The sequence below is a fragment of the Miscanthus floridulus genome, chromosome 9 (assembly GCF_019320115.1).
Source record: "Miscanthus floridulus cultivar M001 chromosome 9, ASM1932011v1, whole genome shotgun sequence".
Classification (NCBI taxonomy): Eukaryota; Viridiplantae; Streptophyta; class Magnoliopsida; order Poales; family Poaceae; genus Miscanthus; species Miscanthus floridulus.
In genome coordinates this window covers 14,014,298-14,041,335 of record NC_089588.1, presented here as the reverse complement: position 1 = coordinate 14,041,335, position 27,038 = coordinate 14,014,298, and the positions used below count along the sequence as shown (strand labels likewise).

The window sequence follows — 27,038 nt, the reverse complement described above, 5'->3', positions numbered from 1 at the left end:
CATGGGATGATTCTTCAAGTGAAGAAGAAGACCACCATAAGAGGCGCGGGCACAAGCACTCATCATCAAGCACTTCACGTGTGTGCCTTATGGCATGAGGTAACAAAAAATCAATCCCTAGTGATAGTGCTAATGATAGTGATAGTGATGATGAGCTACCTTCTTATGATGAAATTGTGCAACAAAATCTTAACTTTACTAAGGTTTGCACTAGTCAACAAAAGAAACTTGAAAAATTGAAGGAAAAACTAGATAGCTCACAACAAGCTTATGCTACTTTGCTTGAACAATATGAAACTTTTGCCAATCTTAATATGGAGCTATCAACTTGTCAGGGATCAATACCAGGGTACTCGAAGAGGAGCTAATAACCATCAACATTGATTCATTCGAGCAGTCAAGAGCGTGACTATAGCTCCAACCGACACCTAGGCGTGCAAACTCTGCCTCGCCCAACCTCTAAGGGTTGGCTCTGCCTCGCCCGACCCTGAGGGTTTGCTCTGCCTCGCCTGACACCAAGGCCATGGGCCCCACCCCACCTGACCCCTGAGGGTTGACTCCGCCTCGCTCGACCTCTAAGGGTTGGCTCTGCCTCACCCGACCTCGAGGGTTGGCTCTGCCTCGCCCGACCTCGAGGGTTAGCTCTGCCTCGCCCGACACTGAGGCTATGGGCTCTGCCTCGCTTGACCCTATAGGGTTGGCTCCACCTTGCCTAAGCTTTGAGGGCTGGCTCTACCTCGCCCACCTCTAAGGGCTGGCTCCACCTTGCCCGACCCTTAAGGGTTGGCTCTGCCTCGACCGACCTCTAAGGGCTAGCTCCACCTCACCCAACCTCTAAGGGCTAGCTCCACCTTGCCTGACCCCTAAGGGTGGGCTTAGCCTTGCTCGACCTCTAAGGGCTAGCTCTGCCTCGCTCGACCCTTAGGTTTGGGCTCTGCCTCGCCCGACGGAGACCCATACCACCACCGACCACTCTAGGTCCAAGCATATCAGCCTAGGTCAAAGCTCTGACACTAGGGAGGTAACTAACATGCCCTGATATAACCCATGGGCATGATGGGCCATACCTGAGGACTCACATCAGGAACAACGTCGGGCAAACCGGTGCAAATTCTGCCTAACCCTCGTACGAACACTGACGGGCATGTCAGTTCACCACGACGTTCGCTAGGACAGAGTGGAGTGCCATGACCGACAGACGATGCCTGCACATGGCACTAGTGATAGACAGGGATGCGATGTGAAGCTATCCCTATTGACATCTATAGGGTCGGCAGGATCCGCATAGGACCCGGTGATCTTGGAGGACTTGTTCTCCTTCTGATTCTTCTTTTTTTCCCCACTGCAATCCCTGCTTTCCCTTGGCCTATATTAGGGAAAGCGAGGCATCCCACTAAGGGGCATGGGAAAAACGATCGATACACTTCACATCGATTTGGACTCGACCCCGAACCGATTAGAACACATAAGCACACAGCCGAAAAGCAACCGAGCCCTTGGCACCCGTTCATCCTTTCCATTAGAGACATGGGACATATCTCTCTCTCGCTCGTTTGTAACCCCTACTATGAACTTTCAGTGCTAGTAACACGAGCAGCATCAATGAACTGGACATAGGGATATTCTACTCGAACCAGTATAAACATCGTGTCTTCTTAGCACACTATCCAAGCTAGACACACAATATTAGAAATTTACTAGCCGGTGGCAACTCAAAACACCGATAGTTGGCGCGCTAGGTAGGGGCCTTTTGCGCGTCTCGACATCCACACCATGCCTCAAATGGCTAGTCATAACCTCAACTAGGTCTCAGGCACCCACGTGCGCTTTGGAGACCTAGGCTTTATCATCACGATGGAGGGAGAGTTGGTGATGGCTCCCGCCGTCATCCGACCTCTCCACTCCATCGGCCTTGACGTAATCATCGAGGCGCTTAAGGAGCTATAGCTGCATGCACCAGGGGCCCGCGTCCCTGGAAGCGACTAGCTCCTTAGCTTCAACTATGGGAGGCTTAAGCGCCAGCTCGGTGCCTTCCTTGGACCCCAGCCATCCTAGGAGGACCTGCGCCACCTCACCTTCTCGTTCGCTAATGTCTTGGCATAGCTTGCCGGAGGGGAGCCGCTCTCTCCGGAATACCTCATCCAGAGCACCCCGATAGCGCTCCCGTTCGTTCTCTGTAACACCATGAAGACTGATGGCCACCTTGTGTTGCAACACATGCCTCCATCCCCCATGAACGACGAGTTCATGGGGATTACCGAATATGTCATGGAGTCTTTCCACGACCTCCTTGCTAGAGAATCAGAGTCATCCTCTAGCTCTGACTCTAGCAGGGGGAGTCATCACCCCTCTCGTGAGTGTTTCGTGGCTGGTATCCTCAAGGGACATGTCGAAAGCATCTACGAAGAGGAGGCTACCATAATGAACGACCTCGACGATGAGGTCAAGGGGGAGACAGGGGCCCCATCTCGCCTACGGGTGGAGCAGCTAAAGGCACGACACCTAGAGCTTGAGGAAGCACAACTCTAGCTCGAGCAGGAACGCGTGGAGCTCGATTGAGATATCGAGTGCCATGGAAACAGTGGGCGCACATGCGCCATGGCCCGCGACATAAATCGGAGGATCATCATTGATGATGAAGCCCTCCCACACTTTGCCTAAGCGAGCCAGAACATCAATGCTGCGGTAGCCTTGCTCCATGGGCTTCCAGGGCCCACGACGCCTGAGGATCGTTGGGCCCACTGTGAGATTCGCACGTTGCTCAAGCATGCGGTGGCACAGTAGGTCGAGAGCTCGCTATCTCAGCGATGTGAGCTCGACGCCAGCCAGTGCACGCCCTTAGAGCGACCTGATAAGAACACATCAATCCACTAGGTGCCATAAGATGGTAGGCAGCGCACCATGGTCCCAGTGCATGGGTGTCTCGGCCACAACCACGACGCACGCGACACCCTCGACACCAGCAGATATACCCGCCATGAGCTAAGAGAGGGAGCTAGCCATGGCTATCACCCTCGTCATGGTGAATGCTATGACAATGGTGAGAATCAAAACCCGAGCCCTGGCCTATCGAGGCCTTAGGCCTTCAGCCGACACATCCTCAACGCCGCCTTCCCACCAAGGTACCGGCCACCAACCAACATCCCGAAATACTCTGGGGAAATGAACCCTAGACTGTGGTTCAAGGATTATCGGCTTGCTAGCCAAGTTGGTGGAGTGGATGATGTCGATTTCATTATCCACAACCTTCTAGTGTTCCTAGCCGATTTGGAGCAAACATGGTTAGAACACCTTACGCCCAACAGAATCTAAAGTTGGGCGGACCTAAAAGAGATCTTCATGGGGAACTTTCAGGGCATGTACAAGTGCACTGGGAACCCATGGGATCTCAAGAACTACCGATAGAAGGCCAAAGAAACCCTTTATGGGTATATCCGACGCTTCTCACGGTAGTGCAACGAGCTGCCTAACATCGCCGATGCTGACATTATAGGAGCTTTCCTATCTAGGACCACCTATGAGTCCCTAGTTCACAACCTAGGATATAAGGGCCCATGAACCACCAAGGAGCTCCTCAGCATCGCCACTAGCCATGCCTTAGGTGAGGAAGCGGTTGGAGCGATCTTTGACCGCCTCAAGGGCAAGGCAAAATGGGACAAGGATGTTGACGAAGGCACCTCCAACCGTCCCATCAAGAAGAAGAACAAGCAGCGGCATGAGGGCTAGCTCGTGGCCGCCACTGACCACAAGGGGGGTCGGGGCCCATGGAGGGCACCCCGAACCACTTCGAGAAGCTACCGAGGGGCCATGCTCAAACCATGTATTCCCTATCAAGCATCTATACAAGGACTGTAGCCTCATAAAGAGGTTCTTGTTTAGAGGCTCCAACAAAGGGGAGCACGGGAAGGACTCTGACCCAACCACGGATGACGCCAAGGGGAAGGATGGTGGCTTTTCGATGCTAGATGGCTACCTCATGATCTTCGGAGGGTCGACAGCCTACATCTCCAAGCGCCATCAGAAGCTCGCATGTTGTGAGGTCTATATGGCTGAGCCAGCTATGCCTACCTTCCTCCGATGGTCAGAGTCTGCCATAACCTTCAATTAGACTGACCACCTAAAGAGCACCCTACAACCAGGGAGGTATCCGCTCGTGGTCGACCCAATCATCGGCATGAAGTGACTCTATAAGGTACTGATGGACGGAGGTAGCAGCCTCAACATCATGTATGCTGAGACGCTCGATGCCATGGACATCGGCCGATCCCGCATCCGACCAACCAGAGCACCTTTCCACGGCATCATGCCTAGAAAGCAGGCCATGCCACTTGGGCAGATTGATCTACCCATCACCTTCGAGGATCCATCCAATTATAGGACAGAGACCCTCACCTTTGAGGTGGTTGGGTTCCATGGGACCTACCATGCCATCCTGGGAAGTTCAAGCTACGCGAAGTTCATGGCCATCCCCAACTACACCTACCTAAAGCTGAAGATGCCGGGCTCAGGCGGAGTCATCACCGTCGACACCTCATTTTAGCGTGCCTACGAGTGCGAGGTCGAATGCTGCAATCACGCTACGGCAATTGTCGCCTCCAAGGAGCTTGCAGCCATCAGAGAGGAGGTCGTCGAAGAAACACCCAACCACCAGTGGTCGGCTAGATCTTTTGAGCCTATGGAGGGCACCAAGGAGGTCCTCATAGAGCCTAGTGGCCTCGAGGGCAAAGTGGTGCGCATCAGCCCCATGCTTTCCTCCAAATAGGAAAGCACGATCATTGGCTTCCTCTGCCCCAATAGAGTCATCTTTACGTGGAAACCCTCGAACATGCTGGGCATTCCAAGGGAAGTCACCGAGCATGCCTTGAAGATCCAGCCAGGCTCTAAGCCAATGAAGCAATGCCTGTGTCGCTTCAACAAGGGGAAACACAGAGCCATCGGTGAGGAGATCATGAAGCTTTTGGCGGTCAGGTTCATCAAGGAAGTGTACCACCCCAAGTGGTTAGCCAATTCCATTCTTGTACGAAAGAAGAGTGTAAAATGGAGAATGTGTGTGGACTACACGGGTCTCATCAAAACATGTCCGAAGGATCCATTTCCTTTGCCACGCATAGACCTAGTAGTCGACTCTACCTCAAGGTGCGAAACCCTTTGCTTCCTTGATGCGTACTCTGGGTACCATGAAATCACCATGAAAGAGTTTGACTAGCTCACGACATCTTTCATGACTCCCTTCAGATCATTCTGCTATGTCACTATGTCGTTCGGTCTGAAGAACATTAGGGCTACGTACCAGCGTTGCATGCTCAAGTGTTTCAGAGACCTCATCAGGCAAACCGTTGAGGCCTATGTGGATGACATCGTGGTTAAATCCAAATGGGCTGACCAAGTCATAGCCGACCTTGAGTAGACCTTTACAAAACTCCAAGCAAACAATATTAAGCTTAACCCCGAGAAGTGCGTTTTTGGGGTCCCGAGGGATATGTTGCTGGGTTACATCGCCTCCGAGCGCAGCATCGAAGCCAACCCGAAGAAGATCTTGGTCATCACAAGGATGGGTCTGATTCAGAACATAAAGGGGGTGCAATGAGTTATAGGGTGCCTCACTGCGCTTGGCCGCTTCATCTCATGCCTCGATGAATGAGGTCTCCCCTTTTATCAACTTCTGAAGAAGGCTGACCACTTCAAATGGACGTCCAAGGCCTAGGAGGCACTTGATGCAGTCAAGCAGCTTCTACCAAAGGCCCTGATCCTGGTTCCTCCGACCGATGGAGAATCCCTTCTGCTCTACATTACTGCCACCACGCAAGTGGTCGGCCCCGCCTTGGTAGTGGAGTGAGAAGAAGAGGGACATGCCCATAAAGTACAGTGCCCTGTGTACTTCATTAGTGAGGTCCTATCCGACTCTAAGACCTACTACCCTCAAATCTAGAAGCTCCTGTACATCGTCCTCATCACCAAGAGGAAGCTGCACCACTACTTTGAGTCACATCCAGTGACGGTCGTGATGTCCTTCCCCCTCAGCGAGGTCATCCAAAACCAGGATGCCACGGGAAGAATCATGAAGTGGACACTCAAGCTGATGGGCCAGGGCATTACGTATGCCTCCAGGATGGCCATCAAGTCCCAAGTGTTGGTTGATTTTGTTGCAGAGTGGACCAAGGTCCAAATGCCACCAGCGAACGTCGACCAAGTGTACTGGATGATGTACTTCGATGGATCGTTGATGAAGAAAAGCGCTAGCATAGGGCTGGTCTTCATTTTGCCCCTTGGCGTACTAATGAGATACATGGTCCGCATCTATTTCCCCTCCTCCAACAATGTGGCCAAATATGAGGCGCTCATTAACGGTCTACGCATCACCATCGAGTTAGGCATCTGATGTCTCGACGTCCAGGGCGACTCCTAGCTGGTCATCGACCACGTTATGAAGGAGTCGAGCTGCCACAATACCAAGATGGCTGCATATTACTGAGAAGTCTGCCAGCTAGAGGACAAGTTCAACGGCCTCGAGCTCAACCATATTCGAAGGTGTCTCAATGAGATGGCTGATGCACTGGCAAAAGCGGCGTTCGACCGAGAGCCGATGCCAACAGGCGTCTTTGCTAGCTATCAGCATAAGCCCTCGGTTCACTATGAGGGGCTAGAACAAGCCGGTGATGGGCCGCCCGCCCTAGGCTCGGGGGCTGACCAACTATCGGCTCCATCCGACCCTAAAGTGATGGAGCTCGAAGAGGACCCAATGACAGAGCCTGACCCTCTGGTCGACTGGAGAACGCTCTACCTCGACTACCTCCTCCGTGAGGCCCTACCGACGGACAACATGGAGGCTCGACGGCTCGCGTATCACGCCAAGTCCTTTGTGCTTGTTGAGGGTGAACTCTACAAGCGAAGCCACATTGGGATCCTGCAGCGCTGCATCCCCATTGAACATGAAAGCGTTTGCTGAGCGATATCCATAGTGGGGTCTGTGGTCACCATGCCACGTCTAGAACCCTGGTTAGAAACGCGTTCTGATAAGGCTTCTATAGGCTGACCGCAGTAGCCGACACCGAGCAGATTGTGTGCACCTACGAAGGGTGTTAGTACTACGCTTGGCAGACTCACCTACCAGCCCAAGCATTCTAGACAATCCCCATCACATGGCCATTCGTGGTCTAGGGGCTTGATCTAGTCGGAGCCCTCAAAAGGGTGCCCGGGGGCTACACCCACTTGCTTGTCACCGTAGACAAGTTTACAAAGTGGATAGAGACTCGGCTGATCTCTGCGATTAAGTCTGAGCAAGCCGTGCTGTTCTTCCTCAACATCGTCCATCGCTTCGGAGTCCTGAACTCCATCATCACGGACAGCAGCACAAAGTGCACTAGAAAAAAGTTCCTCCGATTCTGCGATGAATACCACATCCGGGTCGATTACGCCGCCATGGCGTACCCCCGCACGAACGGGTAGGTCGAGCGCGCAAACGGCATGGTTCTACAAGGCCTCAAGCCTAGGATCTTCAACCGGTCGAACAAGTTTGGCGGACGATGGGTCGTGAAGCTTCCTGTGGTGCTCTGGAGCCTGAGGATGACCCCCCAGCTAGGCCACCGACTACACGCCATTCTTCATGGTCTATGGTTCCGAAGCTGTCCTCTCGACCGACCTTGACTATGGAGAGCAAGGGTCAGGGCGTACGACGAACAGGGAGCCGAGGCGTCCCTTGAGGACGCCATGGACCAGCTGGGTGAAGCACGCGACATTGCCCTCATCCGCTCAGCCAAGTACCAACAGGCATTGCGATGGTAGCACAACCGTCAAGTGTAGGGTCAGGCCTTCAACATCGGAGACCTGGTCCTCCGCCTTGTCTAGAGCAGCAAGGACCACCACAAGCTCTCCCCGTCGTGGGAGGGACCGTACGTTGTCGCGGAGGTGCTCCGACCAGGCACCTACAAGCTCAAGACCATCGACGGCGAGGTCTTCGCCAATGCCTGGAACATTAAGCCGCTACATCGCTTTTACCCTTAATAAACACACACTTTTCTCTTATCAGTTTTGATATCAAACTCTCTGATCTTTAGGTGACGCCCGACCCCAGCAACAGTAAAGGGTTGGGCCTCACCTAGGGGCTAATAAGAGCGTATCTGTCCGGTAGACAGTCTCTATGTCCGACCCTTTCTCATGGTCAAGACCTAGAAGCAAAGTTTGCGGAAATAAACGCTTAGTAAAACTGGTCGGACTGTGAGAAACCTATGCCTCAGCGGCTACGGTGCCTTTGCTCATCAGCGTGATCAGAATTTGCTCACCCGCACCCTAAGCTTTACGACCTTAACGACGGAAAGGGTCGAAAGGCACTAACCTTTTTATACAAAAGGGGAGAAGGGCTAAAAACTGTTTGGGGATAATGAAATCTAAGAGCTTGTCCACTTATTATAAGTTCGCTGCCTGGCTTGTCTGCCTAACCAAATTCTTGCGCGGGATGTTCTCATCCCCTATCTCTGTAGGTAAGTCCTGTCCCAGTAGGTAACACAAGTCGATCGGATGGCTTGGCCACTACCAAGAGATGGGTAGGGAGCAGCAGGATGCCCAATGCGGGCTATGCCGACCCTGTCACGAATGATGGACCCGGATTCCGCTCGAACATATCCGGTAAGAGCTCCCTGAACCCGTCATTTCTGCCATCAAGGTAAGTCCTGTGCCAGCGGACCACCCAAATTGATCGAACGATCCGGGCCGCTGCCGAGAGACGGGTCACCCTTACTTTACGCGCATTAATTTCGCTATAGAGCCCCTGACCCCAGCAACGGCAAGGGGCCGGGTCTCGCTCGGGGGCTGGCAAGAGTGTCTATTTGGTAGACATTCTCGATGTCCGATCCCTTTCTCGCGCTAAAAACCTAGAGGCAAGGTGTGCGGAAATAAACTCTGAGTAAAACTGGTTGGACCGCTAGAAACCTACGCTCCAGTAGCTGTGGCATTTATGCTCACCAGCATCATCAGGAGAGGTCGGTAGGTCGGTCGTACGGCTCAGGCCACTACCGAGAGACGGGTACGGAGAAGTGGGATGCCTCATGCAGGTTACGCCGGCTCCGTCACGAATGTCAGACCCGAACCTTACACGGACATATCCGATAAGAGCTCCCTGAACCCAAAACAAAATAAAAACGCTTTGAGTGTAGCCCCCGAGTGTCTTGCTATTTGAAACAAAGAGTTAGAGGATCTTGCATGCAATCCTTTTTTGAAGAAATTTGAATGCATCCTCTGAGGATATGTATCCCGCAGTCTCCAAGCCTACAATGCGACTACTCGGAGTCGATTATAGGATTTTGTAGACATCCTCAAAGGTGCAGCCAAGTAACCCCTCGAAGACAATGATCAATGCCGCTTGTCGCCGAGTAGTTGAATGCTTGAAAATTTAGTCTTCCATCATTGAATCCGAGCTCCAAACGTAGTCGGAGTGAAGCTGACTAAGTCGAGGCAATGGCCAAGCCCCTGAGCTTAGTGCCGACTAAGCTGTAGGAGCGTGCGTCGTCCTGTGGAAGAGTAGCCGAGTAAGGTAGCACGGAGAGCGTGCCTCACCTAACGAAGTAATGACCCGAGTAAGGCAGCCTGCGAAGGCACATGCCTCACCCAACGATGTAGTGGTCCGAGTAAGGCAATAAGGCAACCCTCGGAGGCGCGTGCCTCATCCAGCAGCATGATCCAGATCTGGTCCCCTGCAAGATAAATATATAAAATGTTGTAGTTATTGATATTCTGGATATCAAATTGGGGTCGGGAGCGGATCCTATTATTATGAAATGCATGCAAAAGTTTTTCATGTCTTGCACTTGCTAGGTTGTGTCAATTTTCCGAGTAATTGACCCATATTTGTGAGCACTTGTATATCCGGCGTATGGTGGTGAGGTTCATGACCGTGACTATGTGAGCCGTGCGAGTAAATAGTGCGCCACAAACGTGAGTTTGAATTACTCAAGTATTCTAATCGTTAAGAGAAGACTAGAGCAGACGGCGCTACGTGAAAAAGAGAATGTACGAGGAGCACATGTTATACTATAAGCGAGGAGCTATATGAGTAGTCGGAATGCAACTGTTGTATGAGCACGGAGACGCATGTGTAATATCTGGAGACGTTTGGAAATTAAAGAATATTTAGATAAGTATTAAAACATGACTCAGGTTCACGGAAGAGTCGGCATGCCCCGGAATGATAAGCCCTCGGACGTCATCTTGACCTTTGTGGCCGAGTAGTCGGTCATCCTGGCTAAGTAGTCGGTTGCCACGGCCGACTCGTAACGGCGAGTGGTCTGGTCACCAGAGTCTACGGGGAAGGGTCACGCGCGCACGTGCAAACCTCTCAGTGGGGGCGACGTGCCGTTGGCAGTGTGCGTGCAGGTATCTGGAGCTCTAATTTACCATAAAAAAAAGGAGCTCTGGTTTGATTTACCATAAAAAAACAAAAAACAAGAATATACTAGATAGTGAACGTGTCAGAAGTGGGTCTTCAACCCACGCCCTCGTTAGAGGATCAGGACGCGTTTAGATCCAAATTTTTTAAGGTTTTGGCTACTGTAGCACTTTTGTTGTTATTTGGTAATTAGTGTCTAATTATGGACTAATTAGGTTCGAAAGTTTCGTCTCGCGATTTCTCGGCGAACTATGTAATTAGTTATTTTTTTCGTCTACATTTAGTACTCCATGCATGTGCCGCAAGATTCGATGTGACGGACACTGTGCAAAAATTTTTGGTTTTTGGGTAGAACTAAACGGGGCCTCAGAACTTGAGTATGACGCTTTAGGCCGCGTTTAGTTCGCTGCCGATTCGGGGCCGGCTGAAATCAGTGACACTGTAGCAACACTGTAGCGTTTTGTTTGTATTTGGTAATAATTGTCCAATCGTTGACTAATTAGGTTCAAAACGTTCATCTCGCAAAGTACAACCAAACTGTGCAATTAGTTTTTGATTTCGTCAACATTTAATACTCCATGCATGTACCACAAGTTTGATGTGACGGAGAATCTTCTTTTTACATAGTGCCAAATTCTGAAATTTGAGGCAACTAAACGTGGCCTTAGACCACTCGGCCATCCTGACATCATTTTTTATTCGGCCGAAGAGTGTTATTTAGGTGGTGTTTAGATTAAGCCATAAAGTTTTAAGGTGTCACATCGAATATTACGCAAAGGTATTGTATAGGGTGTTTAGATATTAATAAAAAAATAAATTATAGAATCTATTAGTAAACTGTGTGGCAAATTTATTAAGTCTATATTTAATACTCTATGAATGTGTCAAACATTCAAGATGATAGGGTGTAAATTTCTAGGGAAAAACGCTCCGTTCGTTGGTCTGAATCTTGGCTGAAACTGACTGAAAAACACTGTTTTGGTTAAATTGTTATGAGAGAAAAACACTGCTCCGGCTAAAAAAACAAGCCGAAAAAGCTAAATATGGGGGTAAGACGAAGGGGGGCAAAAAGGGGCTTATATTTCTTCAAGGGATCAACGAACAGCACTGCCACGTGTGCAACAAGCAACTACAGAGTCGCTAGCTACTTTCAAAGTTTCCATCGTGCATGTGAACCAGTACTGCTACAAGCAACTGTAGCTCACGACACGTTCGTTCCCAGCCTTCTCAACAACGGCGACACCATGCTTGCAATCAATCAGCAGAGCAGAGCTTCCTAAGCACCAGGGCCACGCCGCTCCCGGGCTCGACGGTGAGCCTGAACGCGGGGCGGTGGACGTACCCGGGCGACAGCCCGAGCTCGAACCTGGGCAGCAGGGTCGCCAGCACGACCTTGATCTCCACCACGGCGAGGTTCTGCCCGGCGCAGGTGCGCGCGCCGACGCCGAACGGCATGTACATGTGCGCCGGCCTGCACGCGCCCGCCACGCCATTGGCGAACCGCCCCGGGTCGAACCCGTCGGGGTCCGGTCCCCACGCGGCGGGGTCGCGGTGCGCCAGCGCTATCGGGACCCGGACGCCGGTCCCGCTCAGGACGTGCAGCCCGCCGAGTGTCAGGTCGCGCAGCGCCTCCCGCGTCACGAACGGCGCCGGCGGGTACAGCCGGAGCGTCTCCTGCACCACCATCGTCACCGTCTTCAGCTTCCGGAGCGTGTCCGCGTCCACCGGCTTTTGTCCCTGATGGCGGCGAACCTCCAGGACCTCGGCGCGCGCGCGGGACTGCCACTCCGGGTGCGCGGCGAGGAGCATCAGGCACCAGGCGGCGGTGGTCGACGTCGTCTCGTGCCCCGCGAAGTAGATGTTCTTGCAGTTGTCCACGATGAAGTCCTCAGCAGTGCAGGGACTGAAAGCGCCGGCGGCGGCCTTGGCGCCCTCGACGATGGAACGCAGGAGGCCGTCGCCGTTGCTCGCAGATGATGTCACCGGCGGGTCGTGTTCTTCTTCGTGCCTCCTCGCTATGTCCAGGATGAGGTCCCGGATGCTTGCGCCGAGCCTCCGAATCTCTCGGTTGCGATTTGTTGGTAAGTATCTGATGAATCGACATCTTATTCAGGCCAGGAGGAAAATTTTTGCAAGAATCGATGCAGGATACATGAAAATGTTCCTCATCAGGTATGTCGATAAGCTCATATTGCTAATCGAGGAGTTCATGCACTGCAGGCAGAGTTTTTCTTTTAATGTTGAAGGAACACAGTGCAGAATTAGTTCAGGAAGAAAAGAAGCCTTTGCTTCAATTACCCTCTCAATTTCTGTCCCTCGATTGCATTCTGATTTCTAAATCGTATATATCACAAGTAATAGCATGTGGCGGTGATACTAGTTCAACAAACAAACAAAAAAATGTGCAAATGAAGTTTTTTTTTTTCTCAGCATACCTACTACCAGGAAGAGCAGCAAATATATCTTGCTTTGCCATTGCCACCTGAAGCTGTCGGATCTTGCTGAATATCTCCTTGCCTTCACACAAACTGCTCCCGAAAGCAACTCTTGATATGACATCAGCCGAGAAGTTCCTCAAGAACTCATCAACCACCACCTCTGCACTGCCACCTCCCCTGTCAACTATATCCTCCCATGAGACCAGCATTTCATCTGCAGACTCTGCCATCAAATCCACCATTCCCTGCGCATATTCACCACTACAAACTGTTATTATGACAGACAATTTATTTAGTGTGTAAGCACTAACCACAAATAATTTTTGTATTGAAGGAGAGTTCCAGACAGAACACTAGCTAGGTGTATGAATCATTCTGTCATCAACTGACAGGTTCATTGCTAAGGCTGAATTTTTACCTTAACCTTGTCCATGAAGAAGTGAGACGCGATCACCTTCCGTTGATGTGCCCAAAGGTCACCGTTTGCCGTCAAGATTCCCGTGCCAAGAAGCGCTCCAAGCTGCTTTTGCAGGTAGCGAGGCTTTCCAAGATCCAAAGACTTGCAGTTGGCCAGCTCCCTCACCATGTCTGGATCCGTCACAAACAAAGACTGGATGCTACCGGTGGAATACAGGTAGATGGAACCTAGCACAATGTGACAATTGCTTTGCTTGCATGATATTTAAAGCTTCTGCTATGACAGAAAAATGATGTGCCTCTAGTTGCAATTTTGCAGGAACAGAAAGTAAGTAAAAGCAGAACCACTGCTTAGCTCGAAACAAATGCAAAAATGGTATTTGGAAACAAATAGGGAACAATTCAATTCAGCACAAGTTGGGTTGGCGCGACATACCGTAGACCTTGTTCCAGTGGAGGAAGTAAGGGAACAGAGCGGCCATGTAATTGGAGGAGAAGCGATGGCTGCCCCCTGCTGCTGCTTCTTGTTGTTCTTGGTGGTCAGATTCGGCCAGCTGCTTCTGAATCCTCCTCATCTCCGATATGTTCCCCAGGAGGAGAGAAGGCTTGGGGCCCTTCACTCCCTGGCGCCTCAGTCTCTGCCTGATCCTCTCCGGTCTCAGCCATAGGAAGGTCCACAGGCAGGAGAAGAGGAGGACGCAGATCAAGACCGCAGGCAGCAGGGTCAGCCATAGCACTCGCAGAGAGGAGACGCAGAGGCCTTCCATTTGTGCCTGTGCCTGTGAGCAGGAACCTGCGAAGCTGTGTCGGGTACCATAAAAAGAGATCCTCTAAGTAAAAAAAAAAAAAAAAAATCGCTTAGACTCTATCAAAATAAAAGCCAAGAGATAACTATTGGTTAACCCTCGGCCTTGTCCGAGGCGACCGACTCTCCGCCTCGCTCGAGGCTTCGCACGAAAGGCCTCGGACGGCCTACCGACTCTCCGTCTCGCTCGAGACCTCGCACGAAAGGCCTCGGACGGCCCACCGATTCTCCGCCTCGCTCGAGGCCTCGGACGGCCCATCGATTCCCCGCCTCCGCCTCGCTCGAGGCCTCGCGCGAAGGGCCTCGGACAGAGAACCGATTCTCCGTCTCGCTCGAGGCCTCGCACGTAAGGCCTCGGACGGGTATCAATTCTCCGTCTCACTCGAGGCCCCGCGCGTAAGGCCTCGGACAAGGTATCAATTCTCCGTCTCGCTCGAGGCCGGCTCAGCAACAGCCCCGTCGCCTCCGCCTCGATCGATTTCCTTGATAGAACGTCACGTCCAACTAACGCGACCAACCACTCCCGCAATGTCAGCCGGACGACGGCTCGACACAGCGGAGTGACCAATGAGATGGCAGTCGCATCAACACCATGCTGCCCGAGATAGGACAGGGCAGGGGTTACCGGTCGCTGTGCTCGGCACTGTGCCCACGACTGACGCCCATACTGCACTATGCTACCTAACCCCTACTACGAGGACAGCGCTGCGTGGGGAGTCAAGTCCGGATACCAGTAGCCTCGGAATCAGTGTACAGGACCAACTGCTGCCTCCGAGCCTCGGCAATCCACTTCAAGGTCTCGGTAGCCTCGAGATTCGCGCCCGCCGAGCCCCCACGATGGCTCGGCCTCGGCACCAACTGAGCCTCGGCTCTTTACACTGTCAACAAACAACGACCGGCATGTCGTCCGCCATGCCCTGTGTCAAGCTATCACTGGAGCTCCCACGTCGCACAGGATCGGGTGTGACCGGCGCGTTGCACCAGTGCATCAAGGACAGGACCACTCCGTCAACCATGCCGCCACAGTGACAGGCTACAGGGCTCGGATACGCCATCTCCGCTTACAAGACGCCGCGTAGCAAACACATGTATCACCCCTGTCCTCCTTCAACTAAAAAAGGGAGAGACCGGGGCCGTTTCTAGGGACGGGCACGAACACGGACAGACAGACTCACTCACTCGCGCGCAAACGACACTGTAACACGCACGCTTCCCCGCTGCCTGAGATCAACATCTCAAGCAATTCACACCACTCTACGTAGAGACCTGGGACTAGCTCTCTCTCTCGCCCCGCTTGTAACCCCCTACTACAAGCACTTCGGTGCAAGGAATACAAGATCGATCTCTCAGACTGGACATAGGGCACCTCTTGCCTGAACCAGTATAAACCTTGTGTCTCTTTGCATCACCATCCGGATTTAGAGGCACGCAGTATATTTTTACTAGTTGGTTGAGGGCCCGCCGGTCCAAAACACTGACAGTTGGCGCGCTAGGTAGAGGAGCTACTGCGTGTTATCTTCGTCATCCCAACAAGTTTCGGATGACAGACCTCACACGACCACTGCGTCTCGGCACAATAATCTAGTTCGGGAGCCTAGAGTTCATGTCTCTAGGACATGAGTACGATATGGTACTCTCACCCCGAGCCCCACCGACCATCGACGATGTCATGCCCCAGCAGCCTAGGCGTAGGCGGCGCCCAGTCCGCCGCTATCATCGCGCTCGCCAGGCATGGCACGGGCGGGACCACCTCGACCCCGCGCAAGCTCAGGGCGACGCACCGCGCTCCACCGGTATCCCATGCCCAGCTGTTGGCACCAGGTCCCTGGTTGGGGACCTGTCTAGCCTGAGCCTAGACAGGGGAAAGGCGCCAGTGGCACCCAGCGACGCCTCGTCATCAAGCTCTGCCCCGCCACCTCCTGAGGAGTCGACTCCGGTGGAGCAAAGCCCGGCGATGGCACCATCCCCGTACCCCTTCAGGTTAAGGAATGTCACCGCCACCTATGCTTCCGCCTACGCTTCCGCTCACGCGGAACCCTCAGGACGCCACCAACGCTTCACCCTCGACCTCGACGCCACGACCTCGACCCACACCCATGCTGACTCCTCGGAGGAGGATGAGGCATGGGCCGGAGCAGACTTCTCTGGGCTCCGTGACCCTGAAGCCATGCGCCGCTTCCTGGCCATGAGCGACTACTGCTTCGGCTACTCCGGCTCTGATGACGAAGGCACTTACGACCCCACTCGTGAGTGCTTCCATGTCGAGCTCGGGATGCCGAGCGCGGGCGATGAGGACGAAGGGGTAGGTTCTCGCTCCTCGCCCCCCGAGGGGGCGGGTGGCGCCGCACGTCCACACATCGAGCCTCGAGCAGCGTGGAACGAGAATCTTGCCCTTGAGCAACTTCAACGCCCGGACCTGGAGCAGTTCCGTGAGCTTTAGGCCAAGGTCAAACAAGACCGACTCCTGCTTCAGCAGCTCCAAGACACTCTCGAGTAGGAGCAGCGGGGTCGCGGTGATGGTGGAGCAGCCCGGCGGAGGGCCCATGACGTCCACCGCCGCATCAACAACGACGAAGGGGATGATCAACCCCCTATCTTCCATCGCGCTAGCCAGAACGTCATGGCGGTAGCGATGCTGCTCCGAACAATGCCCGAGCCCTCTACCACGGAGGGGCGACGAGCCCATGGTGAGCTCCGAGACCTCCTTAAGACTACCGCGGTGCAGTAGGCCGAGAGTTCCACCTCTCGAAGGCGTAGAGGCGCCTTGGAACTTCCCACGGCACCGCCTCGGCAGAATAGGGAGGCCTCGGTTCATCCTGAGCCCGCTCGGGCACCAACGGCCAATAGGGTCCCCTCGGTGCACGACCGCCTCAGCGACCGACGCGAGGCACAAGGCGACCACGATGTGGTAAGCAGGCGACAGCACCACGACAATGAAGGGCCCGCCCGGGGCTACCATCCGCACCGGGGTGGTGAAAGCTCTAGTTTGGTTTTGGTGAATTGATGAAACCCTAAGTGCTAACCTAGTTCATCAAGTGATCATGAGATAGGTAGCACACTTCAAGTAGAGAAGCAAATGAAGATCATAACATAACAATGGTGGTAGCATGGAGATGATCAAGGGCTTAAACTTGAAGAGAAGAAAGAGAAAAACAAAAAGCTCAAGGCAAAGGTATAACTTGTAGGAGCTATTTTGTTTTGGTGATCAAGACACTTAGAGAGTGTGATCACATTTAGGTTTGATAGCCGTACTACTAAGAGGGGTGAAACTCATATCGTAATGCGGTTATCAAAGTGCCACTAGATGCTCTAACTCATTGCATATGCATTTAGGATCTAGTGGAGTGCTAACACCCTTGATAATATTTGTGAAAATATGCTAACACATGTGCACAAGGTGTTTGCAGGGTTGAGATGGGTTTGGGTCGGGATTCGGCGCTTTCGGGAAAATAGAATGCCTATTTTCTATTGCGCCGGATACAAATTCTTGGTGGTTGGCACATTGGAGCAAGGGTGGAAAAGATAGAAGTGAGAACAGAGCTGATGCCAGTGTCGGTCCAGTGACCGGACGCTGGATCCAGAAGCACCGGATGCTGACTGCCTGTGTCCGGTCGCGTTGACTATCGGTACAGTGGCTAGGGTTTACCACCGGACGCTGGGCTGTGTCCGGTCGAGGTGGACCGGACACGTCTGGTCGAGGAAAACCAGGTTTCGACCCTTACTGTACTCGACCGGACGCTGAGGTTCCAGCGTCTGGTCAGTTTTAACCGGAGCATCCGGTCAGCGTCATAGCCGTTGGAATCTGACGAACAGCGTTTGAAGGCGATGACACGTGGCGTCCATCTGTGGACCGGACGCTGAGTCCAAGGTCCGGTCAAGTGGACCGAAGCGTTCGGTCAGAGCGTAGAGTACCCAGTGAAGGGGTACAATGGCTCTATTTCGTGGGGGCTTCTATTTAAGCCCCATGGCCGGCTGTGGCTCATATCTTTGGCCATTTTCATTGACATAGCAACCTTGTGAGCTAAGCCAAAGTCCTCCCACTCATCTACATCATTGATTCATCATCATAGTGAGATTGGGAGTAATCCAAGTGCATTGCTTGAGTGATTGCATCTAGAGGCACTTGGTGTTCGTGTTTCGCTACGGTTTTCGCTTGTTACTCTTGGTGGTTGCCGCTACCTAGATGGCTTGGAGCAGCGAGGATCGTCGAGCGGAGGTGGTGATTGTCTCCGGCTCCGATCGTGGTGATTGTGAGGGGTTCTTGACCTTTCCCCGACGGAGCACCAAAAGGTACTCTAGTGGATTGCTCATGGCTTATGTGATCATCATCTTGTGTTGGTTGTGCGGCACTCTATTGAGGGTTTGGCGTGTGAAGCCAATTAGCGCGTGAACCTCCAAGTAAGTGAATCGCCACAACGAGGACTAGCTTGCCGGCAAGCAAGTGAACCTCGATAAAAATCATTGTGTTCATCATTGATTCCAAGGTGATTGGTCATCATTGTTATTCATCTTTATGATTGATTGGTTCATTCATCTACACGGCGGTATAACCCTCTTGATCACTCTCTTTACTTTACCGCAAAATAGTTGACAAGCTCTTTAGTGTAGCTAGTTGTGAGAGCTTACATGCTTGGTTGGTGTGGCTCTTTAGTTAGCATTTGACTAACATAGGGTAGTGTCATTGCTCTTGTATGAATTGACACTATCTAAACTAGAATTGTGGTAGGTGGTTTACATTTTGAGTAGGCTAGCACAATACTCGCTTCGCCTTATAATTGTCTAACTATTTGGTTAAGTGTTGTTGTAGAAATTTTTATTAGGCTATTCACCCCCCCCCTCTAGCCATTAGGACCTTTTAGGTGGCCGCTACGATAGTGGGGAGGACCGCAGTCCTTCTCCTGAGCCGCCTGGCCCTTGAGTCTTTAGCAGAGCTATCCACGTTGCTCACTTCCTGGCTCGGTTTTGGCAACCGGCCAACCTCACAAAGTACAGCGGCGAGACCAATCCCGAACTTTGGCTGGCCGATTACCGCCTGGCTTGTCAGCTAGGCGGCACGGACGATGACCTGCTCATCATCCGCAACCTCCCGTTGTTCCTGTCAGACTCGGCGTGAGCCTGGCTCAAACACCTCCCTCCCTCGCAGATCCACAACTGGCACGACTTGGTAAGGGTCTTTGTCGGGAACTTTCAGGGCACATATGTGCACCCTGGGAACTCCTGGGACCTCAAGAGTTGTCGCTAGGGGCTAGACGAGTCTCTCTGAGACTTCATCCGACTCTTCTCCAAGCAATGCACCGAGTTGCCAAGCGTTGGCGACTCAGAAATTGTCTAGGCTTTCCTCTCTGGCACCACCTGCCAAGACCTGGTCTGAGAGTTAGGCCGGAACATGCCAACCTCGACGGCCGCGCTCCTCGACATTGCCACCAACTTCGCCTCGGACGAAGAGGCCATCGGGGCCATCTTCCCCGACAACAACGCCAAGGGAAAGCGAAGGGATGAGGCCCCTGAGGCCTCGGCTCCCCACCTCCCCAAGAAAAAGAAGAAGGGTCACCAGGGGAAGCAAGAAGTCCTCGAGGCCGGCCTAGTCATGGTCGCAGAGCGCAAGAATCCTCGAGGCCCCAGAGGCCCTGGGCTCTTCGACGATATGCTTAAGAAACCCTGCCCTTACCACCAGGGCCTGGTGAAGCACACCCTCGAGGAGTGCACCATGCTTCGGCGTTACTATGCCAAGCTTGGGCTCCCCGACGACGATGCCAAGAAGAGGGGCGCCGGTGACAGGGATAACGACAAGGACAATGGGTTCCCCGAGGTGCACAACGCCTTCATGATCTTCGACAGGCCTTCAGCGTGCCTCATGGCACGCCAGCGAAAGAGGGAGCGCCAGGAGGTCTTCTCGGTGAAGGTGGCCGCTCCCTGGTACCTCAACTGGACTCAAGAGGCGATCACCTTTGATCAGGATGACCACCCCAATTATGTCCCAAACCCCGGGCAGTACCCACTTGTCGTCGACCCCATCATCGGCAACACCCGGCTCACTAAGGTGTTGATGGACGGAGGCAGCGGCCTCAACATCCTCTACGCCAACACCCTGGAGCTCCTTGAGCTCGACCAGTCACAGCTCCGAGGCAATGCCATGCCTTTCCATGGCATTGTGCTAGGAAAACGCACGTGACCCCTCGGGCGCATCGACCTGCTCATCTGCTTCGGTACTCCCTCCAACTATCGCAAGGAGGTCCTCACCTTCAAGGTGGTTGGGTTCAAGGGAACATACCATGCCATCCTGGGGCGGCCGTGCTATGCCAAGTTCATGGCGGTCCCCAACTACACCTACCTCAAGCTCAAGATGTTGGGCCCCAACGGCGTCATCACTGTTGAGTCCACGTACGAGCATGCATACGACTGCGACGTCGAATGCATCGAGTACGTTGAGGCTCTCGTGGAGGCCGAGACCCTCATCGTCAACCTCGACCAGCTTGGTAGCGAGGCGCCTGACTCCAAGCATCGCGCCAGGACTTTCAAGCCCACGGAGGCCGTCAAGCTTGTCCCGGTCGACCCCAACGGCCTTGATGATCGGGCGCTGAGGATCAGCGCCACCCTCGACATCAAATAGGAAGCCATGCTCATCGACTTTCTTCGCGCGAATGCTGATGTATTCGCGTGGAGTCCCTCGGACATGCTGAGCATACCGAGGGAGGTCGTCAAGCACGCCTTGGACATCCGGGCCGGCTCTAGACTAGTGAAGCAGTGCCTGCGCCGATTCAACGAGGAAAAGTGCAAGACCATCGGTGAGGAGGTGTAGAAGCTTTTGGTGGCCGGATTCATCAAAGAAGTGTCCCATCCGGAGTGGTTAGCTAATCCTGTATTAGTTAAGAAGAAAAATGGGAAGTGGAGAATGTGTGTAGACTACACCAGTCTGAATAAAGCATGTCCAAAAGTCCATTTCCCATTACCTCGAATCGACCAAATCATTGACTCCACTGCGAGATGTGAAACCCTATCCTTCCTTGATGCATATTCCAGTTACCATCAAATCAAGATGAAAGAGTCTGACCAGCTCACGACTTCTTTCATCACACCATTCAGCATGTACTACTATGTGACTATGTCGTTCGGCCTCAGAAACGCAGGGGCCACATACCAGCGGTGCATGACCCATGTCTTTGGCGAGCACATCGGGCAAACCGTCGAGGCCTACATGGACGACATCATGGTCAAGTCCAGGAAGGCTAGTGATCTCGTCAGCGACTTGGAAATAACCTTTAGATGCCTCAGAGAAAAGGGCATCAAGCTCAACCCTGAAAAGTGTGTTTTCGGTGTCCCCCGAGGCATGCTCTTGGGATTCATAGTCTTGGAGCACGGCATCGAGGCCAACCCGGAGAAGGTCTCGGCCGTGACCAACATGGGACCAATCCAAGACCTCAAGGGAGTACAGAGGGTTATGGGATGCCTCGCGGCCCTGAGCCGCTTCATCTCGTGCCTTGGCGAGAAAGGCTTGCCTCTGTACCGCATCTTGAGGAAATCAGAACGCTTTTCTTGGACCCCCAAGGCCGAAGAAGCCCTCACCAAGCTCAAGGCATTACTCACCAATCCTCCCATCCTGGTACCGCCGGCCAAGGGCGAGGCCCTCTTACTCTACGTCGCCGCAACGACCTAAGTGGCCAGCGTGACCGTGGTGGTTGAGATGCAGGAAGAGGGGCATGCCCTACCTGTCCAATGACCTATTTACTTCATCAGCGAAGTGCTCTCTGAGACCAAGACATGCTACCCCCACATCCAGAAGCTGATCTACGCCATAGTCTTGGCTCGACGCAAGCTGCGTCACTACTTTGAGTCCCACCTGGTGACCGTGGTGTATTCTTTCCCCCTAGGAGAGATAATCCATAACCGGGAGGCCTCGGGTAGGATAGCCAAGTGGGCCATCGAACTCATGGGGGAAGCCCTGTCTTTTGCACCTCGGAAAGCAATCAAATCTTAGGTCTTGGTTGATTTCGTGGCTGAGTGGACCGACACCCAATTGCCACCTGCTCAAGTCCAGGTGGAATGCTAGACCATGTACTTCGACGGGTCCCTGATGAAGACCGAGGCAAGCGTGGGTCTGCTCTTCATCTCACCCCTCGGAGTGCACATGCGCTACATGATTCGACTCCACTTCACCGCCTCCAACAACGTAGCCGAGTATGAAGCCCTCGTCAATGGCTTGCAGATCGCCATCGAACTTGGAGTGCGGCGCCTCGACATGCAAAGCGATTCGTAGCTTGTTGTCAATCAAGTGATGAAGGAGTCGAACTGCCATGACCCCAAAATGGAGGCATACTACAAGCTGGTATGTCGCCTTGAAGACAAGTTCGACGGTCTCGAACTCAACCATATCGCGTGGAAATTTAACGAAGCCATGGATGAATTGGCAAAGATGGCATCGGCATGGGCCCTGGTCCCCCAAACATCTTCGCCAGAGACCTCCACAAGCCTTCCATCGACTACGCCTCGGCAGCGGAAGAGGGCCCACCGGTCGAGCCCATCGTAGGGCTCGAGGCCCCCTTTGTCGCCGAGACCCCTTCGGCCGAGCCCGAGGTCATGGAAGTCAACGTGAAGCCTCCCGAGGCCAACTAGGGCACGGACTGGCGAGTCCCATTCCTTGATTGCCTCATCCAAGAGCTTCCCGCAGATAGGACCGAAGCCCGACGGCTTGCTCGGTGAGCCAAGACTTATGTCCTCAGCAACGGCAAGTTGTATAGGCAAAGCCCATCTGGCGTCCTCCAACAATGCATCACCACCGAGGCAGGTCAAGCCCTACTTTGGGACTTTGCATGTGGTGCTGTTCTTCACTGATATCATCCATAGGTTTGGGTTTCTAAACACCATCATCACTGACAACGGGACGTAGTTCACCAACCACAAGTTCCTGATGTTCTACGACGACCACCACATCCGTGTGGCCTGGTTGGCCGTAGGACATCCTAGGACAAACGGCCAAGTAGAGCATGCCAACGGCATGATCCTACAAGGCCTCAAGCCGAGAATATACAACCGGTTGAAGAAATTTGGCAAGAAATGGCTTGCCGAACTCCCATCGGTCATCTAGAGCCTGAGGAACACCCCGAGCCGAGCCATGGGGTTCACACCGTTCTTCCTGGTCTATGGAGCCAAGGCCATCCTCCCCACTGACTTGGAGTACGGTTCCCCAAGGCTACATGCCTACAACGAGCAAAGCAACCACACTGCCCGTGAAGACGCCCTCGACCAACTAGAGGAAGCCCGAGACGTCGTGCTGCTACATTCAACCAAGTACCAGCAAGCCCTACGACGCTATCAAGCATGGCACATTCAAAGCCGAGACCTAAAGGTGTGTGACCTGGTGCTGAGACTGAGGCAGAACAACAAGGGCCACCACAAGCTAACCCCGCCATGGGAAGGGCCATACATCGTCGCCCAAGTGCTGAAGCATGGGACCTACAAGCTAGCCAATGAAAAGGGCAAAATCCTCACCAACGCTTGGAACATAGAACAACTACGTCGCTTTTACCCTTAAATTTCTAAGCATTGTATACATTGTTTCTCAAAATACAATAAAGAAGCATTCTTTAATTGTTCTAATTTTTGAGAAACCCCCCGAGCCCATCGTGGGCCTCAGCGTTACGATAACACCATAAGGGAGACTCGGCTCCGCCTCTGCAGAGGTGCCCACCACAGGGCTCAAACAAGACACGACTCTGCCTCTGCAGAACTGAGCCTCCCTCGGGGGCTAGAAGGGGGGACTCCCCCTAAGTCCCACACACTATTTTTTAGTCATTTTTTGAAAAAAAATTTAACACCAAACTCTCTAGCGTGCTCTGACAAATCAATTGTAAAAGACCTAAGGACCGAAAGTCTGTCTCAGGGCCAAAAGGCCAGCCGAGTTGCGAGACAGCCTACGTCTCCGAGCTACGGCACTCCCTCACCACCTTTTGCCCGAGGGGCAGCTTAGGCTCCGAGGAAGTTTTTTGCAAGTGATATGTTCAGAAACAAGACAGAGGGCAGAGGCTCGAAAATACCATAAAAAGAAACGATTAGAAAGCGTAGACGCATAAGTACTTTAAAAAAGGCCTCGATGGCCACAAACGTTACGATAATAATCCTAATTTATTTACACGGCCCCTTTGGCCTAGGTCAAGGCTCAGGATCTCCTACATCGGCGGACGGCGTGGGAGGAACCACCTCCTCTTCGAATAGCTTGGCCAGCGCCATGCCGGGGCCCTCAGCCGCCTCCATCAGCTTCGTGACCTCCTCGTCGGCCCCCTCGTCATCCTCAGCCAAGACGTAGCCATCACTGACGGCCTCGAGGTCGACACCGGCGTAGTGCGAGGAGACAACGGCTAGGGCACGCTTGACGCCCGTGTGCAGTGCTCCCCGGAGTCGCTCGCGCACTTGGCCGCTCAACACGGTCAAGCGGCTCCTGACTCGACCCCCTCAACCTCTAGGGCCTCGCAGACGGTATGGGCGGCGCTCTACAGCGCATTGTGCTCCCCGATCTTAGCCTCGAGTACCGCTTGCACTGCGACAGAGGCCTCAGCTGCCCGAGTGACCTCCTTCTCCAACCCTGTGCCAAAACAAGCCGGATGGGGTTAAGCGCAAAAGAAAATAAGCCAAGCGAGGGCGAAGCCCTACGGGACTCGCCCTCGGCTTTGTCTTTCCAGCGCTAGACCTCGACCCGGGAGGCCTTGACTTTCTCCTTCTAGCACTGGACCTCGGCTCGAGAAGCCTCGGCTGCCCTAGAAGCTTCCTTCTCCAGCTCTACATCACACCAGGGTGTTAGGGGTCGAACACAAGAAAAACAAATAAAATAAGGGGAACAGGACTCACCCTCGGCCTTTCCCATCCAGACCAAAGCCTCGGTCCAGGAGGCCTCGGCCACCTTGAGGGCCTCTACCAGAGCGCCTTTCGTCAGCAGGTGCACGCCCTGCTCTGCCCCTAGCTGCCCAGCGAGGGCCTTGGTAGAGGCCGTCGCTTCCTCAACCCGGGACCTGAAGGTGTCCTGATCATCGGCCACCTGGGTCAGCTCCTCCTCCAACTCCTTGATCCACGCCACCAAAGGGGCGGCCTGCTCTCGAGCTGTGGCCACCTCAGCGTTCATATCAGCACAGCGAAGGCGGAGGTCCTCCACCTCCATGCTCCACGCCGACAGAAGCTCGTTGGCATTGGTGAGCAGGTCCTTCTACTGCCGAAGCTGGTCCCAGACGTCCCTCTCCCGCCGGAGGAACAACGACTTCCTGAGGGACCAAGCCTCAAGCTCCTGATAGGCAAAACGGACGTCAAGCGCTGCGAGAAAACTAGGGAAAAAGACGACACCGCATGAGAAAAGAAGGCGCGTACCTGGGTGACCCCAGGCAGATCGTCAGCCATAACGGACAGCGCTATCCACAGCGATCGCTCCGCCAGACAGCGGTATTGCTCGAAGGCGTCCCAACGCCCCCCTCGGTCACATCCTCAAGGGCGAATAGAGGCTCCCCCTCAGGGTCGTCCCGGCTCCACCACAAGACATGCGGGTGATCCCACCCGTGGGGCTCAGGTTGTACCCGCACGAGGGTTGAGCTTCCCTCACCAGAGGTCAGAGCCGGCTGCTCCACGGTGCTGGCCGCCTCGGCATCCGCCACCTCCTTCCCTCAGGAAGTATCATCGGAGGAGATCGAATGGACCTCCACTTCCCAGGCGCTCTCCTGCAACGGCGGCAGGCCTTGGACTGGTGGCGGTATTGAGGCTTGCCTCGCCTCCGTCTCCACTCCCTAGGCCACCGGCTTTGCCGCGCTCATGCCACCCCCCGCCACCCCGGCCTCAGTGGTCTTGGGGGCTCTAGTCTTCACCACTTCAGCCTCGGTGGTCCTGGGCGCCCTGGCCTCCATCGCCTCGGCCTCTGAAGTCCGGGGGGCCTCGGACTCGCCCTCGGTGGCCTCGGCAACTGAGGGCGCCTTGGCACCATCTGACTCGCGGGCCTCGGCCCCGCGGGGTGTAGGCTCCTCCTCCCCCGCTTGCCTCGTGGCCGCCTCAGTAGCCTCTCCCTGGGTGACCGGCTCCTTCAGGTTGGTCCTCGCCGTCGCCGCGCCACATTGTATGGCGGCTTGTGCCTCCACCACCCATTGGGCGGTGGAGCTGGTGCTCACCTTGAGCGCCTTACGTGGCGCCAAGGCGGGCACTTCTGTCGGACGCTTCCGACCGAAAGCAAAACTCCGACAAGGTCAGCATACGACCAAGGAACGAATAGGAGATGCTGCCAACTCCGCTAAAAAACACTCACCTCGAACGGGGACACAACCGCTTTGGCACTGCATCCCTCCTCTGCAACGGCGGTGGCGACGGCGGTGGCACGGCCTCTGTGTCCACCAGTGTCAGCTGGCCCTCACTGGACACCGGTGCCCCATCGACCCTCTACGAGGGCAGTTGCGTCACCCCCACCGCCGCCTACTCCACCTCTACCGTCGAGCCCACCGGGCTAATGGCGCGCTTCCCTAACGCCCGTGCCTCGGGCATGTCGGCCTCGGCCTTAGGGCGAGCGATCACCGGCCCCGAGGCGCCCTCCCCTCCTCCTCCTAGGAACACCGGGCTGCTCACCGATGCCCCGACATTAGGGAGATGGTCCAGGGGACCCCACCCCACCTCGCTCTTGTCATCTTCGCCCGAAGAGTCCGTCGACATCCTCGGCGTCCTTCCGCTTCTTCTATGCCTCGACGTGCGCCCGGTTCACCGCCCGCCGCTCTGCATCCTCGGGAACGGGCGGCGGGGAGGCTCACATGTCCCTCATCCCCTACAGGAACGGCGAACACAAATAAGGGAATAGGAAACGGCGAGGAATGAGGAGGCCTCGGGGGTTGCAGCAGCGCGTGCCTTACTAGAGAGAGGTACCCCCGCGATGGGCGCATCGCGAATGGGGTTAGACCACCGATCCTCAGCCACCCCTCCACCGTCTCTCTCACCCGACGTAGAATCTCCTCATCAGAGAGGGTGACGGCGGACATCCGGATGCGCTCGA

General features: G+C 54.1%; 1 protein-coding gene across 1 annotated transcript; it reads right to left on the bottom strand.

Moving 5' to 3' along the window:
* Positions 1 to 11,450: 11,450 nt before the first annotated feature.
* Positions 11,451 to 14,013, bottom strand: LOC136481386 (cytochrome P450 714C2-like). The gene is made up of 4 exons (XM_066478740.1): positions 13,670 to 14,013; positions 13,235 to 13,461; positions 12,814 to 13,061; positions 11,451 to 12,467 (listed from the first exon to the last, which is right to left on the bottom strand). The coding sequence occupies exons 1-4, from the start codon at positions 13,998 to 14,000 to the stop codon at positions 11,633 to 11,635; spliced, it is 1,641 nt and encodes a 546-aa protein (XP_066334837.1). The 5' UTR covers positions 14,001 to 14,013; the 3' UTR covers positions 11,451 to 11,632.
* Between the last annotated feature and the right edge of the window lie 13,025 nt (positions 14,014 to 27,038).